This window comes from Lepus europaeus, chromosome 13 (assembly GCF_033115175.1).
Source record: "Lepus europaeus isolate LE1 chromosome 13, mLepTim1.pri, whole genome shotgun sequence".
In the NCBI taxonomy this organism is placed as follows: domain Eukaryota; kingdom Metazoa; phylum Chordata; class Mammalia; order Lagomorpha; family Leporidae; genus Lepus; species Lepus europaeus.
In genome coordinates, this window is record NC_084839.1 from 84012058 (window position 1) to 84028101 (window position 16044).

At 40.9% G+C, this 16044-nt stretch overlaps 1 protein-coding gene across 1 annotated transcript in view; it reads right to left on the minus strand.

The window, feature by feature from the left end:
* Nucleotides 1-9434: 9434 nt before the first annotated feature.
* The window catches only part of ZC3H6 (zinc finger CCCH-type containing 6), a 73665-nt gene continuing 67055 nt past the window's right edge, over nucleotides 9435-16044 (minus strand). Inside the window, exons 11-12 of the mRNA XM_062209842.1 lie at nucleotides 15704-15940; nucleotides 9435-13359 (exon numbers count right to left, since the gene is read on the minus strand). Of these exons, the coding sequence (XP_062065826.1) occupies nucleotides 11879-13359; nucleotides 15704-15940 (1718 nt within the window). The 3' untranslated portion in view covers nucleotides 9435-11878. The remainder of the gene's footprint in view (nucleotides 13360-15703; nucleotides 15941-16044) is intronic.

Sequence of the window (16044 nt, forward strand, 5' to 3'; positions counted from 1 at the left end):
TTTGCTTGAATGATTAGACGCCATTCAGGTTCTCCAAGGGGAAACTGGGGTTGTGTCCACCAGGAGCTAGGAGGTGCAGGTGCGCGGAGCTGCTGACAGGGAGAGTAACAGTGGAGCAGAGGCCTTACCCAAGCCCACGGGAATCTGTCAGCTTCACAAAGCCTGTCTGGTGAAGGGACCAGGCAAAGGGGGATGGGGAAATCGGACCCTTGTACATCTCCGAGGACCGAGTCCTGGGCTGGGGCCACAGTCTGGGAGCAGGATCTCGCCGAGGGTCAGGGCCAGGGTCTCGCTTGTCTGTGGGGGGGCACCGTGTGAGCCTCCTAGATTGAGGTACAACTCTCAGCAGGGAGGGGCCGGCGTTAGATGAAATTGAATTTCCCACAATCCAGTGAGGCAGCGGCTCAGATTTACAATAAAGGGTTTCTTCCAGGTTTTTTAAGTAGGGTACAATCTGGTGAGTTTTGATGAGTGTGCCCCCGAACCTGTCACCACAGATGAGATAATGAGCAGGTGCGTTGTCCCCAGTGTCCCTACCATGCTCCTTGGTCATCTCTGTGCCTTCCTCTCCCCAGGTCCCTATAACGGCTAACCTGCTTGGACACTTACAGGAGAGTTTGCACTCCCTAGGACTTTTATAGAAATAGAATCATTCAGCAGGCGTTCTCCCCACCCACGCCCGTCCCCTGCACCACCAGCTTCTTTCGTTTGGCTCAAGTATTTCGATCCTCGTCTCTGTTGTTGTGTGCACTGGTGATGCATTTCTCTTCATTGCCTCAATAGTCTATTAAGGCCGGCGCCGCGGCTCACTAGGCTAATCCTCCGCCTTGTGGCGCCGGCACACCGGGTTCTAGTCCCGGCTGGGGCGCCAGATTCTGTCCCGGTAGCCCCTCTTCCAGGCCAGCTCTCTGCTGTGGCCCGGGAAGGCAGTGGAGGATGGCCCAAGTGCTTGGGTCCTGCACCCCATGGGAGACCAGGATAAGCAACTGGCTCCTGCCTTCGGATCAGTGTGGTGCACTGCCTGCAGTGCGCTGGCTGCGGCAGCTGATGGAGGGTGAACCAATGGCAAAAGGAAGACCTTTCTCTCTGTCTCTCTCTCACTGTCCACTCTGCCTGTCAAAAATAAATAAATAAATAAATAATAAAAAAAGATTGGAATCAGAGCTGAGACTTGAACCAGGCACTCTGACATGGGATGCAGATATCCCAAGCGGCTGTTATAAAAACGGCTCTGCCTCCGCCACTGCGGCTCAATAGGCTAATCCTCCACCTTGCGGCACCAGCACACTGGGATCTAGTCCCGGTCGGGGCACTGGATTCTGTCCCGGTTGCCCCTCTTCCAGGCCAGCTCTCTGCTGTGGCCCGGGAGTGCAGTGGAGGATGGCCCAAGTGCTTGGGCCCTGCACCCCATGGGAGACCAGGAGAAGCACCTGGCTCCTGGCTTCGGATCAGCGCAGTGCGCCGGCTGCAGCGCACTGGGCGCGGCGGCCATTGGAGGGTGAACCAACGGCAAAAGAAGACCTTTCTCTCTGTCTCTCTCTCTCACTGTGCACTCTGCCTGTCAAAAATAAAAAATAAATAAAAATAACTGCTCTGCCAATCCCTACCAACACCACAAGCACCAAATACTGTTTGCAAACAGACACTGAATACTCAGGGGAAATATGGTAGTTTGTTGATTCCAAGAAAGTACCTGTCTTTAAAACGTTTTTATATTCATTTGAAAGGCAAAGAAACAGAGGTAGATAGAGATCCTCTATCCACTGGTCACTCCCCAAATACCACAACCAGAGGGGCTAAGCCACGTCAAAGCCAGGAGTCTGGAACTCAATTCAAATCTCCCAGGTGAGTGGTAGGGATCCAAGTCCTTTTTTTACATTTTTAATTTTTTCACTTGAGAGTTAGTGATAAACAGAGAGAGGGAGAGACAGAAAGGTCTTCCATCCACTGGTTCACTCCCCAAATGGCTGCAATGGCCAGAGCTGAGTTGATCCAAAGCCAGGAGCCAGGAATTTCCTCCAGGTCTGTCACATTGGTACAGGGGCGCAAGCACTTGGGCCATCCTCCACTGCTTGCCCAGGTTACAGCAGAGAGCTGGATTGGAAGTGGAGCCCATATAGGATGCCGGCGCTACAGGCAGAAGGTTGGTCCACTACGCCACAGCGCGGGTCCCCAGAGTGCTTTTTAATAATTATTTCAAAGGCAGAGCAACAGAGAGGAAGCAAGATGGAGACACACACACACACACAGAGAGAGAGAGAGAGAGAGAGAGAGAGAGAGAGAGAGAGAGAGAGAGACTCTTCCATCGACTGTTTCACTGCCCGAAGGGCCACAACAGCTGGGTCTGCACCAGACTGAAGCCAGGATCCTGGAACTTCATCTGGGTCTCCCACATGGGTAGCAGGGGCCCACAACTGCTTTTGAGATCATCTTTTGTCACACATCTTTGTCATTCTCTTATAATATTTTTATATCAAAGTCTTGTTTCAAGTTGCAACATTTTGGAGAAGCCATGGGCCCTGGGAATGGACACACACCGCACATACAAAGGCCCCTGGTGGACATTTGGTGCAGCAGTTCAGTTGCTGCTTGCGATGCCTGCATCCCAACTTCGAACGCCTAGTTCGATTCCCGGCTTCTTCATTTTGGATCCAGCTTCCTGCTAAGGCACCTCCTAGGAGGCAGTAGCCAAAGGATCAAGAACCTGGACTCCTGCCACCCACATGGGAGACCCGGATTGAGTTCTAGGCTCCTGGCTACAGCTTGGCCCCCAGCCCTGGCTATTGCAGGCATTTGGGGAGTGAACCAAAGGATGGAAGATCTTTGTGTCTTTCAAATAAAATGAAATAAAGGTCTCTGACATGAAGTCCAGGCTGTCACGTCATCGTGTATGTGGACACAGGGAGCTCCTGCTAAGGAGCAGGCACTGGGTGAGGTCACGGAGATGGCGCAGATGGAAACAGCTCGTAGGGCCATGGAGACCAGCACACAGCGCGCTGAAACAGAATGTGGTCAGCAGCAGGGGCGCGCACAGAGAACAAGGCCTGCCCAGAGCCACAGGTATGACGGATTAAGCAGAAAAGGCAACGGAGAAGCAGCCTGGACCTCTTGCCCAAGTGGAGGAAGTCAGGATGGGCTTGGAGGCCAGCAAGTAGCTGGATACCAGCTGCATTTTTGGACAAACTGGTTTCTGTGTAGAGGACTTAGAATGGGGTTCCCACACTGAGTTCCATGCTCTTTTGAGGTGATCCAGGAGTGGGACCCAGCACTCGCCCCACAACTTCAGCCAGAATGTCTCTGCTTTTATCTATTTTTTTTTAACACTGGAGTTTCAAATAAAATTTTCATTTAGAAATTGTAGAACATAAAGACAGTCTTTTTGTTCACTAATGGGCCCAGAACTGGCCATGAAGAGGTGCTCAACCAATGTTTGTTGAGTGAAGATGGACATTTGCTACAAAGAATCAACCGTTCCTATTCTTACTCAGTAATTAACCTGCTACCCTCCCACTGTGGGCAGTGTTCTTCCCGAGATCAGGACGTTGGCCTAGGCCATAGAACTTGCCTTGTCAGTGGAATGTCAGCAGAAGCTTGAAAGGAGCCTAAGAGTTCTTGCTCCACTGTAAGCAAGCAATCTGTGAGCAACCTCTCAGTTTCAGATATTTTAACAGAACATTAATTTTAGCAAATTTAAGAGAGGCTTCCTAGAATGAAGGCAAGATCAGGAAATGGGGCCTTAAATGCTATTACTCTTTTTTGGTTAAATGAACTTCAATGTCTGTGTACTAAGAATAAACTGGGGGCCAGTGCTGTGGCATAGCAAGTAAAGTCACCACCTGCAATGCTGGCATCCCATATGGGTGCCGGTTCAAGTCCTTGTTGCTCTACTTTCCATCCAGCTCTCTGCTATGGCCTGGGAAAGCAGTAGAAGATGGCCCAAGTCCCTGGGCTCCTGTGCCCACGTAGGAGACCCAGAAGAAGTTCCTGGTTACTGGTTTCAGATCAGCCTACCTCCTGCTGTTGCAGCCATCTGGGGAGTAAAACCAGCGGATGGAAGACCCCGCCCCCTCTGCCTCTCTGCAGCTCTGCCTTTCAAATAAATAAATAAATCTTTTCAAAAAAATAATAAACTGGCCGGCACCGTGGCTCACTTGGTTAATCCTCTGCCTGCGGTGGAAGGAGGTTCTATATGGGCACCAGTTCTAGTCTTGGCTGTGCCTCTTCCAGTCCAGCTCTCTGCTGTGGCCCGGGAAGGCAGTGGAGGATGGCCCAAGTGTTTGGGCTCCTGCACCCGCATGGGAGACCAGGAGGAAGCATCTGGCTCCTGGCTTCAGATCGGCGCAGCGCCAGCCATAGCGGCCATTTGGGGGGTGAACCAACAGAAGAAAGACCTTTCTCTCTGTCTCTCTCACTGTCTCTAACTGTACCTTTCAAATAAAAATAAATAAATAAATAAATCTTTTTAAAAAAGAAAATATAAAAAAATATTAAACTGAAGGGCAAAGAGTTAAATGCTATCCCCTTCCTTGAAGAAGGTCTGGGATAGGTCCTATTTGCAAACTCTTACAAGTGCACATGGCTCCCCTATGCTCTGTCTTCAAATGCTGAAGTGTTATTCAGGCAAAACAGCACACTGCCAGACAGGTATTATTAGAAACATTTTTATTTAAATCCTGACAATAAAAAGGTAACACAGGGAAAAAAAATGACAGAAACTTGCAGTAACAGAATGCAACCTGGAATTTATAGAGAATTAGAAGGAAAAAAAAAAAGAGAAAATCTTGATTTTACCAAGTGGTTTGCTATTTCTCAACATAATAATTTTCCAATTCAGCAAAATAACTGTTGAACAGAGAATAAACAGATTAACAAATTAGTTAATCTACTGAAGTGTCATCTAGTACACCTTCCAAAGTGAAGCGGTAAGGCAGTATTTCCCCAACATCTGAAATACAACTTGAAGAACTGAAATAATACTAGAAAGTTAAAACAAACAAAAACCAACCTACCTCATACCAAACAGGCGTAACCTGGATTTCAGGTCACAGAGTGTGCTGGTAGATCTGATAGAAGATAGGTGATGCTAAGTCTAGGCACCTCCCCTCTCCCTCCCCACCACCACTGTCAGCCCTACACACTTCCTCTGGACGCACTTGCCACATTCAGGCACAGAAGCCTGAGCTTAAACACAAAGGCCCTGGGCCCTGGGCCCCTGGATCTATGCTGAGCCCTTTCTGAATCCTGGATGGATGGGGTAAGAGTGGAAAACAAACAAAACAAACTTTAAACTTTGGCAAGTCAGTACACAAATGACTATTTCTTGATTGTCACTTTTGTAAGGAAACGTCATTCTAACTCTTGAAAAGATATTTTATGTTATTTGACCTCCCTCAAACATGTGAAGGGTAAATTCCTGTTCAATAGAGTTGAACTAAGACCTCTTCCCTGTAATAATGGTTAGTTCATCATTTTTGCACCTTCTCTAGCAGGCATATAAAATGTGTGGTCTACCATGGACAAATAGCCAAAAGACGTTGCTGGTTATAGAGGCCTGGGAACATGTGGATAATATTTTGAAAATTTTGGTCTCTATATATTGCCTTTATAAATAGATTATGTGTTTCAGAACTTTCATAAAATATTAGCTAAAGCAAATTTCAGCATTCCTCTAATCCTAATACCTCTGTGAGGGTATTAAAATCAATCATGAGCCAAGTACGTGGGACTCAATAATTTGCAGAGCTGGTTGCTTCTAAAATGCTATCATTAGCTGACCACTTTTTTTTCTAACAAACTCTAAGTTAAAAAAGAGACTCAAGATTAAACAATGCTATAAAATACTATTCAAAGAACTCACAATCTTTGATATTAAGGAACAGATTTTCTTCATGCCTGCCATGATTTTACTAATTGTAACATACTTGTTTTCTTCCCAAGGGTAATGGAAGCTGTTTAAAGATGAAACAAAGACCCCAAATTAGAGTCCCATCATCACTTGAAAGGGTAATTTTTGTTGTTAGTGGTGTCAGGCTATCAGGAATTTTAAGTGCTACTGATAATTCCCTAAATTAGACCTATCTTCATAATTTTGGTTGATAGTTTAAGAACAAAGTTGGGGAGGAATATAATTAAAACTAAAAATACATGACTTTGGTTATACACTTTTCTGGTTACAGAAAAAATCCTTCATATCCTTCACATATATATAAGAATAAGTTACTGATCTATTCAAATTTTCCCCATGGAGTAAGTGGAGTTATGTTCTAAGTCTGGAGGACTTTTAAAAGTTGTGAGTTATTATAGAAACATATGACCTCCTCAGTTGTATGTTGTCCTAACCCTGCCTTCACATTGTTTGGGGGTGGGAGTGGGAGAAAAGGAGACGAAGTGGGGGTACTGGTCTTGTGGCATAGAGGGTTAAGATACCAGTTCTGATGTCACCATGCCCTATCAGAGCTCCAGTTTGAGTCACAGACACTCCACTTCCCATCCAGCTCCCTGCTAATGTGCTTAAGAAAGGAGTGGAAGATGGCCCATGTAGGAGACCTGGATGGGGTTCCTGGTTCCTGGATTTGGCTTGGTTCAGCCCTGGCTGCTGTGGCTATTTTGGGAGTGAACCAGCAGATGGAAGACCTGTGTCTCCCATTCTATTTCTGTCACTCTGCCTCTCAAATAAGTAATCTTAAAAGCAGACAGCAAGAGAGAAAATGGGTTCCCTATGTCTACTGCAAAAAAAGTATAATTGACAAGTTCATTCTAATATGATCAGGGAATGCTTCTGCCATCTCTGTTCTGGTTGATAGTACCTGTAAAACCTACTCCTGATTGGATGTCAACAAGCAGCTAGCAAAGTACACGCTCTATGCCTGGGTTTGCTGCTAAGGGGAAACTTAAAAGTACTTAGACACAGATGGGTCCTGTCTCCAAAAGTACAAAATGTGGCTTAGAATAACTTCATACTTAAAAATTAGAAATTCTAAGCATTATGTTGATGTTAGCTTGACATCCTTTCTTAGGTCTGCATTCTTTCCAAGGAAAAGGCAAGTTAATTTGGGTCTTCTTACAACTAGCAAATATTGCTGATAAATAACATACATACCCGAACACAACACTCCCGCAATAGTGGAACTGGCAGCCACTAAAATAGCTTCTGCAGACCACATTAAGCTGTCTGGGGAAAAAACATCACGTAAACACCAAGTCATAACACATCGGGAAGGAAAACAGATTTAAACATTCAGACCCTGTTTGGTTATATTTTATCAAAACTTAGGTTTTCTAAACTAAGTCTTATTTAAACTAACTATAGCTAATATTTTTTTCTACTGGGCTTAAATTTTTTTGTTTCATTTTATTTTGTTTGATACATAATAATCATACCTTTTTATGGGTTTTGAATACAATAATATTTTCAAGCACTGCTAAACCATTTCTGGGAAAAAAAAAAAAAAACCTACAACTCTTTGTTTTAGAAACTCACAAAAACCCAAGGATTGAAGGTTCCAGGGGCCCTATCAGTGGACTCTCATCTCCAGACGGCCCTCGGAGGCAGAACCCTCAGCACAGAGCAGCTACTGAGGTGCAGCCCTCAGTGTGGCAGGGTAACGCCCAGGAAGTCAACTGCAGCCCAAGATTCTGGGTAGTGTACACAGGGATGTGCGGCCAGCCCCTCCCAGATCTCACATCTGGCCCCTAGGAACTTCCTAACTTCTAGTTGCCATGAACCAAAGGAAATGATACCTTTATCAAGCAAGTGCGAATCCGAAGACCTCAATGTCACATGCCTGAGAGGTGGAGTAAATAAACCCGTTTCTGAGTCAAGCAAACACATCATGCAACATGGACGCTCACAACATTTTTACCCTTCATCAAAACCCAACCTGTATAAAATGGGCACAGAAGTCAGATACCAAGGAGACACTACAAGTTTCTATAGCTCTAAGGTAGGGAAGTCCTGTGTCTTTGTGGCACAACAATGTTTAAGGAAATTGTTAACTTGATGGGTTAATAGTCTCTGAAACAACTTCTCAGGCAAGTCTATCATTGTGTCTTCAGTGTACATCATGTAAAACAATAATATTGGTATATCACAGTAACCGTATCATGTTGTTTTGGAATTTATACAACTTAATACACCCCAATGGAGGTTTAACTATTATATTCATGAAAGTTATAAAGCAATTTTGTATTTACAAATACTTTACAAAAATCATTCATTCGTTCCTTGCATCAAATCTGTGATCAATTAAAATTATCTCCATTTCACAGATAATGAACTAGACATTGAAATAAACTGCCTAGCAATCAGTACAAGAAGAGAACATGATTTCATTTTCTTTAAACTTCCAGCACTTCTGGTGTTCTCTCTCCTCCTCCCTCCCTCTCTTCAGCGATGTAACTTACTGAAAGCTCATACAAGATTTATCTAGTAATAAACTATTTTTCCATTCTTAAATAAGATTAGCAAGGAACACGACTATGTAAAAGTCCCATGGCAGTTACAATAGACAGAAACCTAAGCATACATCATTTCACAATTAGGGGGCTCTGACTGCAGCCTAATTATGGGGTTTGGAGCATTCAGCCGGGAAACACAGAGGGTCCATAGAGATATGCTTGCTATTACTGAGGCAGGGTGTAATTCATTCCAACTTTGACTTGTTTTAGGGTTGTGAATCAGGTTCTCAGCAAGATATGGAAAAGAAGTTGCTAAATCTAAGTTATTATGCTCTTTTGGTGTGCCAGCTCAACACACTGATACATACCATCTTACTGAGCACGGAAGTAAACGGGCACAGAACTGTCACAAACCAGAACACCCAGGAACGGGTGTTTGGCCTGGTGGTTAAGACACCTGCATTTCACACTGTAGTGCCTGGGTTGGATTCCCAGCTCTAGCTCCTGAGTTTAGCTTCCTCCTAACGCAGACCCTGGGAGGCAGCAATGGTGGCTCAAGTTAATGGGTTCCTGCCACCCTAGGTTTGAGTTCTCAGCTTCTAGCTTCAGTTTGGGGAGTAAACCACTGGATGGAAGCTCTCTCTCTGCCTCTTAAATAAATAAAAATTAAAACTAATAATAAGAGTTAAGTAACATCTCAGTTGATGAACTTATCCAGACTGTTATTTTTAAAAGTTATTTCTATTATCTCATAATATGTGTATTCTAAGAATAAGGATATCATTTACTTTTCAGTGTGATAATGTCAAGCACATTCCATGGATTCTGAAAACATCGATCACCTTAAGTAACAGCTCATTAGTAAAGGAAAATATATACTTACTACATTTTTGTGAGAAAGTAGAAAAGGACAATATTAAATAATCCATGTTGACCAAAATGACAAAATGTTCTGTGAGTCAATGTTATTGCAATCAAAATTAGTACTAAAAATAATTTTAAAAATAAAATATTTTCACATAAAATATTCTGTCAGTTTTGAAACTACGCTGAACTTTCTTGTAAAATAGCCTCAGCTAATGCCATAAGGACTCAAAACTAATGCATTAATGAACATTACACACTTCGCATTAATGACTTTTAAATGTTATATTTAAATTAATCTTTCAACATCTCCTTTAGTAGTAAAAAAGAATTTCTATCAAGAATTTTAATCCCATGTTTTCATACATTTTTATTTATTTGAGAGGGGAAGCAGAGAGCAGAAGGGAAGACAGTAGAGGGAGTGAGAGAGCAAAAGATTCCCCGATATGCTGATTCCCTCCCCAGACGCCTTGCAATGGTCAGGTCTGGGACAGAGCCAAGATGGGAGCCAGGAACACAACCTAGGTCTACCACGTGGGTGGCAGCTGAGCCACCACTGTTGCTTCCCAGGGATGCACTAGCAAGACACTGAAGTAGGAGCCAGATGTGAGAATCAAAGCACGCACTCTGACAGCGGATGCAGGCATCGCAACTGGGAGGCCACGCACTTGCTCTCTGGGTCCTATTCTGATCTTTAACAAGCCAAATTATCTCTTTCGTATGACATTTAAAATGTAAACTGCATTACTTAACAATTATAAAATAAATGAGTTAAGGATTTGCTAAAATATTTCATGTACTAAACTTCAGAAATTGTACCGATTTGATACTGATTAAAGAGTAAATTGTGCTTTGGGACATACATATAATTTTTTTCGTCTGTCAGATTTAACCATTTTATTGACTTTTCAATTAACAATAAAGTTAATTTGGACACTAAATCAGAAAATACTTTCTATGGTGACTTTAAACTGTATTTTTTTTCAACCCGCAAATTTATCCAGAGCCATTTTTTAGGCAGTAAGAATTCACTTTCCCTCTAACTGTCCTTCCACAGAGAATACAATGAACTTCGTAGGTGGGCAGAGTTCCATTCACTTAACTGCAACCACGTTTCCTTGTTTTACCATGGAATTGAAGCAAGAAAAAGTGGACAGAGAAGTGAATAGGCAGGATTTTCATTATTATCAAACCATATGCTATCTGACTGTTAAGGTTCCCACACAAATATTTTGCTGTATATTTTTAAAATCACTTCTCAAGGGTAGCTATTTTCATCTAAGAACTGATTTTACTAGCTACTTTCATAATCTTTTATCATGAAATACTCCTTTTTCAAGTTACTTACTGGAGTTTATACCAGCAAACACAGTCAGGAAACTCCAGTTCAAGATATGTGTCAGTGTAATACTTAGTTTCAGTTATAAATCATGTATGTATAAAACAAACAGAGCTGCTATTACCTACATACTATGATAAAGAATGAATATAAGTTGTTTTTCATAAAAATACAACTTCTTATCAATTTATATTTCCAAAATATGAGGGCATTAAATACTTAAAATGCCAGGTAATCCCCTCTGTTACAGAATGCCAGTCAGGTTAGAACTGAAAGAGGTTCTTTATTGATAAGACATAGATAGTTGACTACCTGCAATCTATATGTTTTCTTGCTGTTTAAGAAAAAATATAGAACCTAGACATTTAAAACATTATCAATGTAATAATCACTACAGACTCACCATATCTTTTAAAATTTTGTTAAAAATTGCCAAAACCATGATGAGCACAATTATTACAGCTACATTATTTGGAAAAGTAATATAAATTATGCTGCTAAAGACAAAAACATTGAGATACATAAACATCACAATGTAACAGCAATAACTCATGACTATTTGATATGAAAAATTAAATTTAAAAAGTTATGTTAGAGAACTTGGGAATCTTTCCCTTTAGCAAAACATTCTTCTATTTATATACCTTCCAACGTCTATGATACAGTATACAATAAAATACTTTTAAAAGATATGACATTCAAATGCTTCATTTACACAAACAGTATTACCAATACTAATAAAGTGATGCCCTTAAACAGTAACTGCTCTGCTAATTTTGATTGTAAAATATTTTCTTTACTTCATTTTGTATTTTAGTTAGCAGTTGGCATTACATACTAATCAGTTCTGGGCTGACAAATGGAGATGGTTTTAGTCAAAATACTGTTTCTCAAAAGTAAGGTACATCAATTGCTTGCAACTAAACAATCATATAAAAGTGGTAATCATTTATCTAAACATTGATTATGAAAGACAACTAGCATATATTCAGGCAGAGCATTGAGTTCATAATGGGTTATTTACAATAAAAGTACTTTTACTAAAACTAACATGATATATAAGTTTCTATGTCAATTACTACAGTCTCTTAAAGTTATAAAAATATTATATAAAATACCACAGGCTTTAGAGGATATAACTTCATGTGGTTCTGATACTAGCAGCTGAAAAGTGTTTATAATTTAAAAATAAATAAACTATAGAGGTAAACCAGTTACAAAACAGCAGAGGACTGCAATAGTCACAAGAATGAAAAGAATTGCTTGATTACAGAACAGCTAACAAAATGGTGAAGCAGTTGGATCAAAAGTTTTAAAAACCTCTTTTAGAGATTTATCATCTGTTTCTCTATTGGGGTCACTATCTGGAATTGGGCTCACTTGTCCAGGTGGCCTTGACTGCCTTGGATCGCTGTACTGGGGTCTAATCAAACCTGTGAGGGCCTGAATAGGAAGACTGTGCACTGCTGGGAACTGGACCTTACTGGGACTTCTGAGACTATCCACCTGTGTGTCAGCAGGCCCATCGACAGTGCCTTCCACATCTGGAGAGCTTTGCTGTGGCAGGACTGCTTCTCCAGGGGAAGGCTCGTTTTTGTCGTTACTTTTTAACCCACCACTTTTTTTCTCATTCTCTGAATTTTCTCCTAAAGCAGCTGTTGCTACCTCTGATGTAGATGAACCCTGCTCCCTAGGGTCATACAAACTAATAGCACTAAGGACAGAACTGGGAGTTCCCAGTGGAAGGCCTGCTGAAGATGAGAGTTTAGGAGCGTATGGAGGCAGAGCCCCAGAACTAGCACTGCTAGTTACTGCCCCCGAGGACTGTGATGAACCCGAGTTTGATCTGGCTGAATGAGGGGCGCTCTTGGATGAACGTGATTCCTTCACAACCACCTGATGAGACTCTGTATTGGGCAGTCTGTGAAGCCTAGGGTCGAAATTCTTTTGTAGCCTAGGATCTCCTAATTTACTTCCTGAACTATGTGAGTCTCCAAATTGTTCTGGGTAGCCTTCTCTGTTTGCTGTGTTACTTTTGGCTTTGATTGCTAATTTTGGATCATTAGATACTATGTTTTGATGAAGATCGCTTTTTGTATTCCATAACCTACTGAGCCTCTGGTCAGCTATTAGAGGGGGCAGAGGTAAATTGATTGAAGATACTGGATCAGGTTTAGGTAAAGGTACTGGAAGTAAGTCTTCAGGAGCCCACACAATGTGTTTTGCAAAGTTGGGTTTGGTTAGGATAATGTCCATTTTAATGTGACTGAACTGTCTCAACTGCGACCTTGGATCCTGGAGCATTATACCAGGTAAGGGTTCCAAAGGTATGAGGAAGGCTTTTTCTCTCAGTTCTCTTTCTGTATCTTCATCATCATCATCCCCTCTCTTGTGTTTGACATTAGTACCAGTGTTTGTGTGATGTAAATCAAACTTTGCTCCACCAACAGAAGAGCTTACATGACCGCTTCCATTCCCTCTTAATTTCCTGGGATCCCATGCAAGTCTGAGATCCAGTGGGGCAGACTCGGACGGTTTTCGAACGTCTTGCCTTGAGTTGGCCCTAAGTCTAGGGTCAACCACTTGATTTCCTTTACTTTTCTCTTTAGCAAGTCTTGGATCAGTAGGAGTGCTAAGTTCTGTGGAAGGCTGTTGCTGGTTCCTTAAAGTTTCTGTTTGTTTCTGTAACGTTTTCAGTATTGACTTGACACTGCTTCCTTCTTCCTCTTCACTACTGGAATACCAGTTAACCGTATCATCTAAATGCATATAAAAATTTATTGTAAAGACTGAAGTATTCATATTTTGCCTTATTTAAGATAAAAAATACTATTTTTGAAATCATTATAGTCTAACTTTAAGAAAATACATGATAAGAATACCATGTTTCAATTCTGGAACAAGATGAAAAGTGGTAAGGTAATTACCAATTTGTTCAGTAACTCTATAAAGGAAGAAGTACATATTGGAATATATGTAAAATCTTTCCATTCAGAGAAAAGTCAGGATCTTTCATTCCAGTTGGACAAAGGAACTAAAAAATGTGTGCCATTTGTACAGCAGGGTTGGGGGAGAAGGGAAGGTACTCTTGGAAAGGTACTCTACACTGTTTGAGTCTCATCAATTCAAACAATCCTTAAGCTTCACAGCTCTGGACTTAAAACAAGGGAAAACAAATAACTAACAACCATGGTGATGGGAGTTGAGCAAATGAGGGACTGGGTGAAATTTCATTTATGCTTTATTCTATTTTTAGATGTCTGACATATGTGAACATATTAGCTATTAAAACTGAAATTGAAAAGTAACAAAATAAAGCAACATCCTAAAATTTATGTATTTTAACTTTCTGAGACCATGTTGGGCCTTACTCATAATGCCTATTTAGCCCTAATGTGTTGGGCACACTTTTAAGAAGCCTGATTATCAGAGGTCCTCTCCCTAGTTAAGTAGGAGGGATCGCAAATGCATGTTTCTATAGGATGGCAGTTCTCCTTCCTGGCCATTAAAAAATACATAGGTTGGCTCAAAATTGGCCACATAGTATCTACTCTTCACATTCTTGTCAGAATACATCTCTATCCTCGAACATCCTGCATCAGTAAAACATCCTAGATATTTTCATTTTTACCTTATTTTGCTGCCCACTACATTTCTACCACATGAAAGTGTGGGTCTCTGGCTTAGTTTGACCAGAACTGTGCTTTACTAAAACAAGCACTGGTATTTACGGTGGAATGTGGTTTAAAACAGTATATAGCATATCACAAGAGCAGAGTTTTACTCAGATCTCTGTACTTCTAGATACTACATCTCCTCTCTTCTCTTTGATCACCAGGAAGCTTTTAGCTGGACTTGTGATTCACTTCAACTGGATGCAGTTACTTTAAATATTTCTGTACAGTGACTCTACTGGTAATATTTGTTGTTTTTATTCTTACTTTCTTTGCATTTTCATAACAATTTATTTCAAAAGCAGTCTTAAATCATTTTTGGAATGACAGTGAATCATAACAGGATGTAAAAGTGCAGAGATAGGTCAATGCAAAAGAGGTATTAGCTCAGAAATGACAGTTAACAGCTTTTTTTTTTTACCAAAAAAGACATACAATTAATGAAAGCATTACAATTTATAAAAATGAAAACAAACACATAAACCTAGCTGTTAAAGATTATCTTTTTCTCTCTATTCACAGCAAACAATTCTCACTGAACATCAACAACTATGTATCACAGTATAAAATTTTATATCATTTTGAGTTTTCTTCTTTATGAAAATATAAAGTTTACAAGAATTTATGGAAAGATCATCATTAAAGTGTTTTTTAAATTAGGTTTTAGCACTGGAAGTAATATATTTAAATAGTAAAAAAATTCACTTATGAGAATTCTTCATTTCCTTAGATAAATGAAGAGTTAGCCAGTCTATGGCCATACCACCCTGAACGCACCCGATCTTGTCTGATAAATGAAGTGTTAGCTTACCTTCTTTGAAAATGTAACAGATCATGTTCATAACCTTATAGCTACCTACTCTAAACTTAGTTATTTATGATTAAGAGTGGCCAAATACAACCTAAAAAAAGAGTACCCAAACATATCAGTATGCCAATTTTGTAATTCACAAAAAGAAGTACTTTAAATTTCTCTGATCCTTAACTGAATTAATTGCTATATACTTATCAATATCCCAAATTCTAAAATATACTTACTATTTCCATCTAACCTTTTTTCATTAAAAAGTATTCGTTAATAACATAGCAAAATCTTAACTGTGCCCATAAAAAATTATCTAATAATGAAAAAGTTGGGGGTTGGTCTAGAAGTCAAATCTCCAAATTGGAAGGTGTTTTTTCCTGTCTTATTTCTTTTCTCCCTTAATAAAAAAGGGCTCACCTGCTTACAAGTCTACTCGCTCAGGACTTGACCTCTAGTTTTAGATGTATTCGCTACTTCAAATGAACCCTTTTGCAGTTTATTATTAATGCATTAATGTCACAATCATTCCTAAGCAGATAGGGGCTAGAGGGTAAATCAGAAACGGGAACTCATTTTCAAGTGTTAATCTATATAAATTAAGATGTGTTATAATGCCTGACACACCTTCTTCCTTGCTTGGTGCCCGATGAGGATGAGTGCTGGCTGGTTCTTCATCTTCTTGATATCTTTGAGTAAGTCTGACAAAAAGGGCTCTCTGCACTGCAGGGAGGAGCCCTGGAGCAGACAAGGAGCCATGGCCTGTGACGTTGCTGCTGCAGTCAGACCCACCACTCCCAAGGTTAGGTGAGTCTTGAACCATGGGAGGCTGCTGCTGGGCAAATTCCCCATGCCACATCCCATCTAGAGACAAAACAGGAGAGCAGACAGATACTGTGTGAGTACAAAACTCCACCACAGACATAAGAAATAGAAGCTCTACTAACAATCACCTTGATTCTTATATT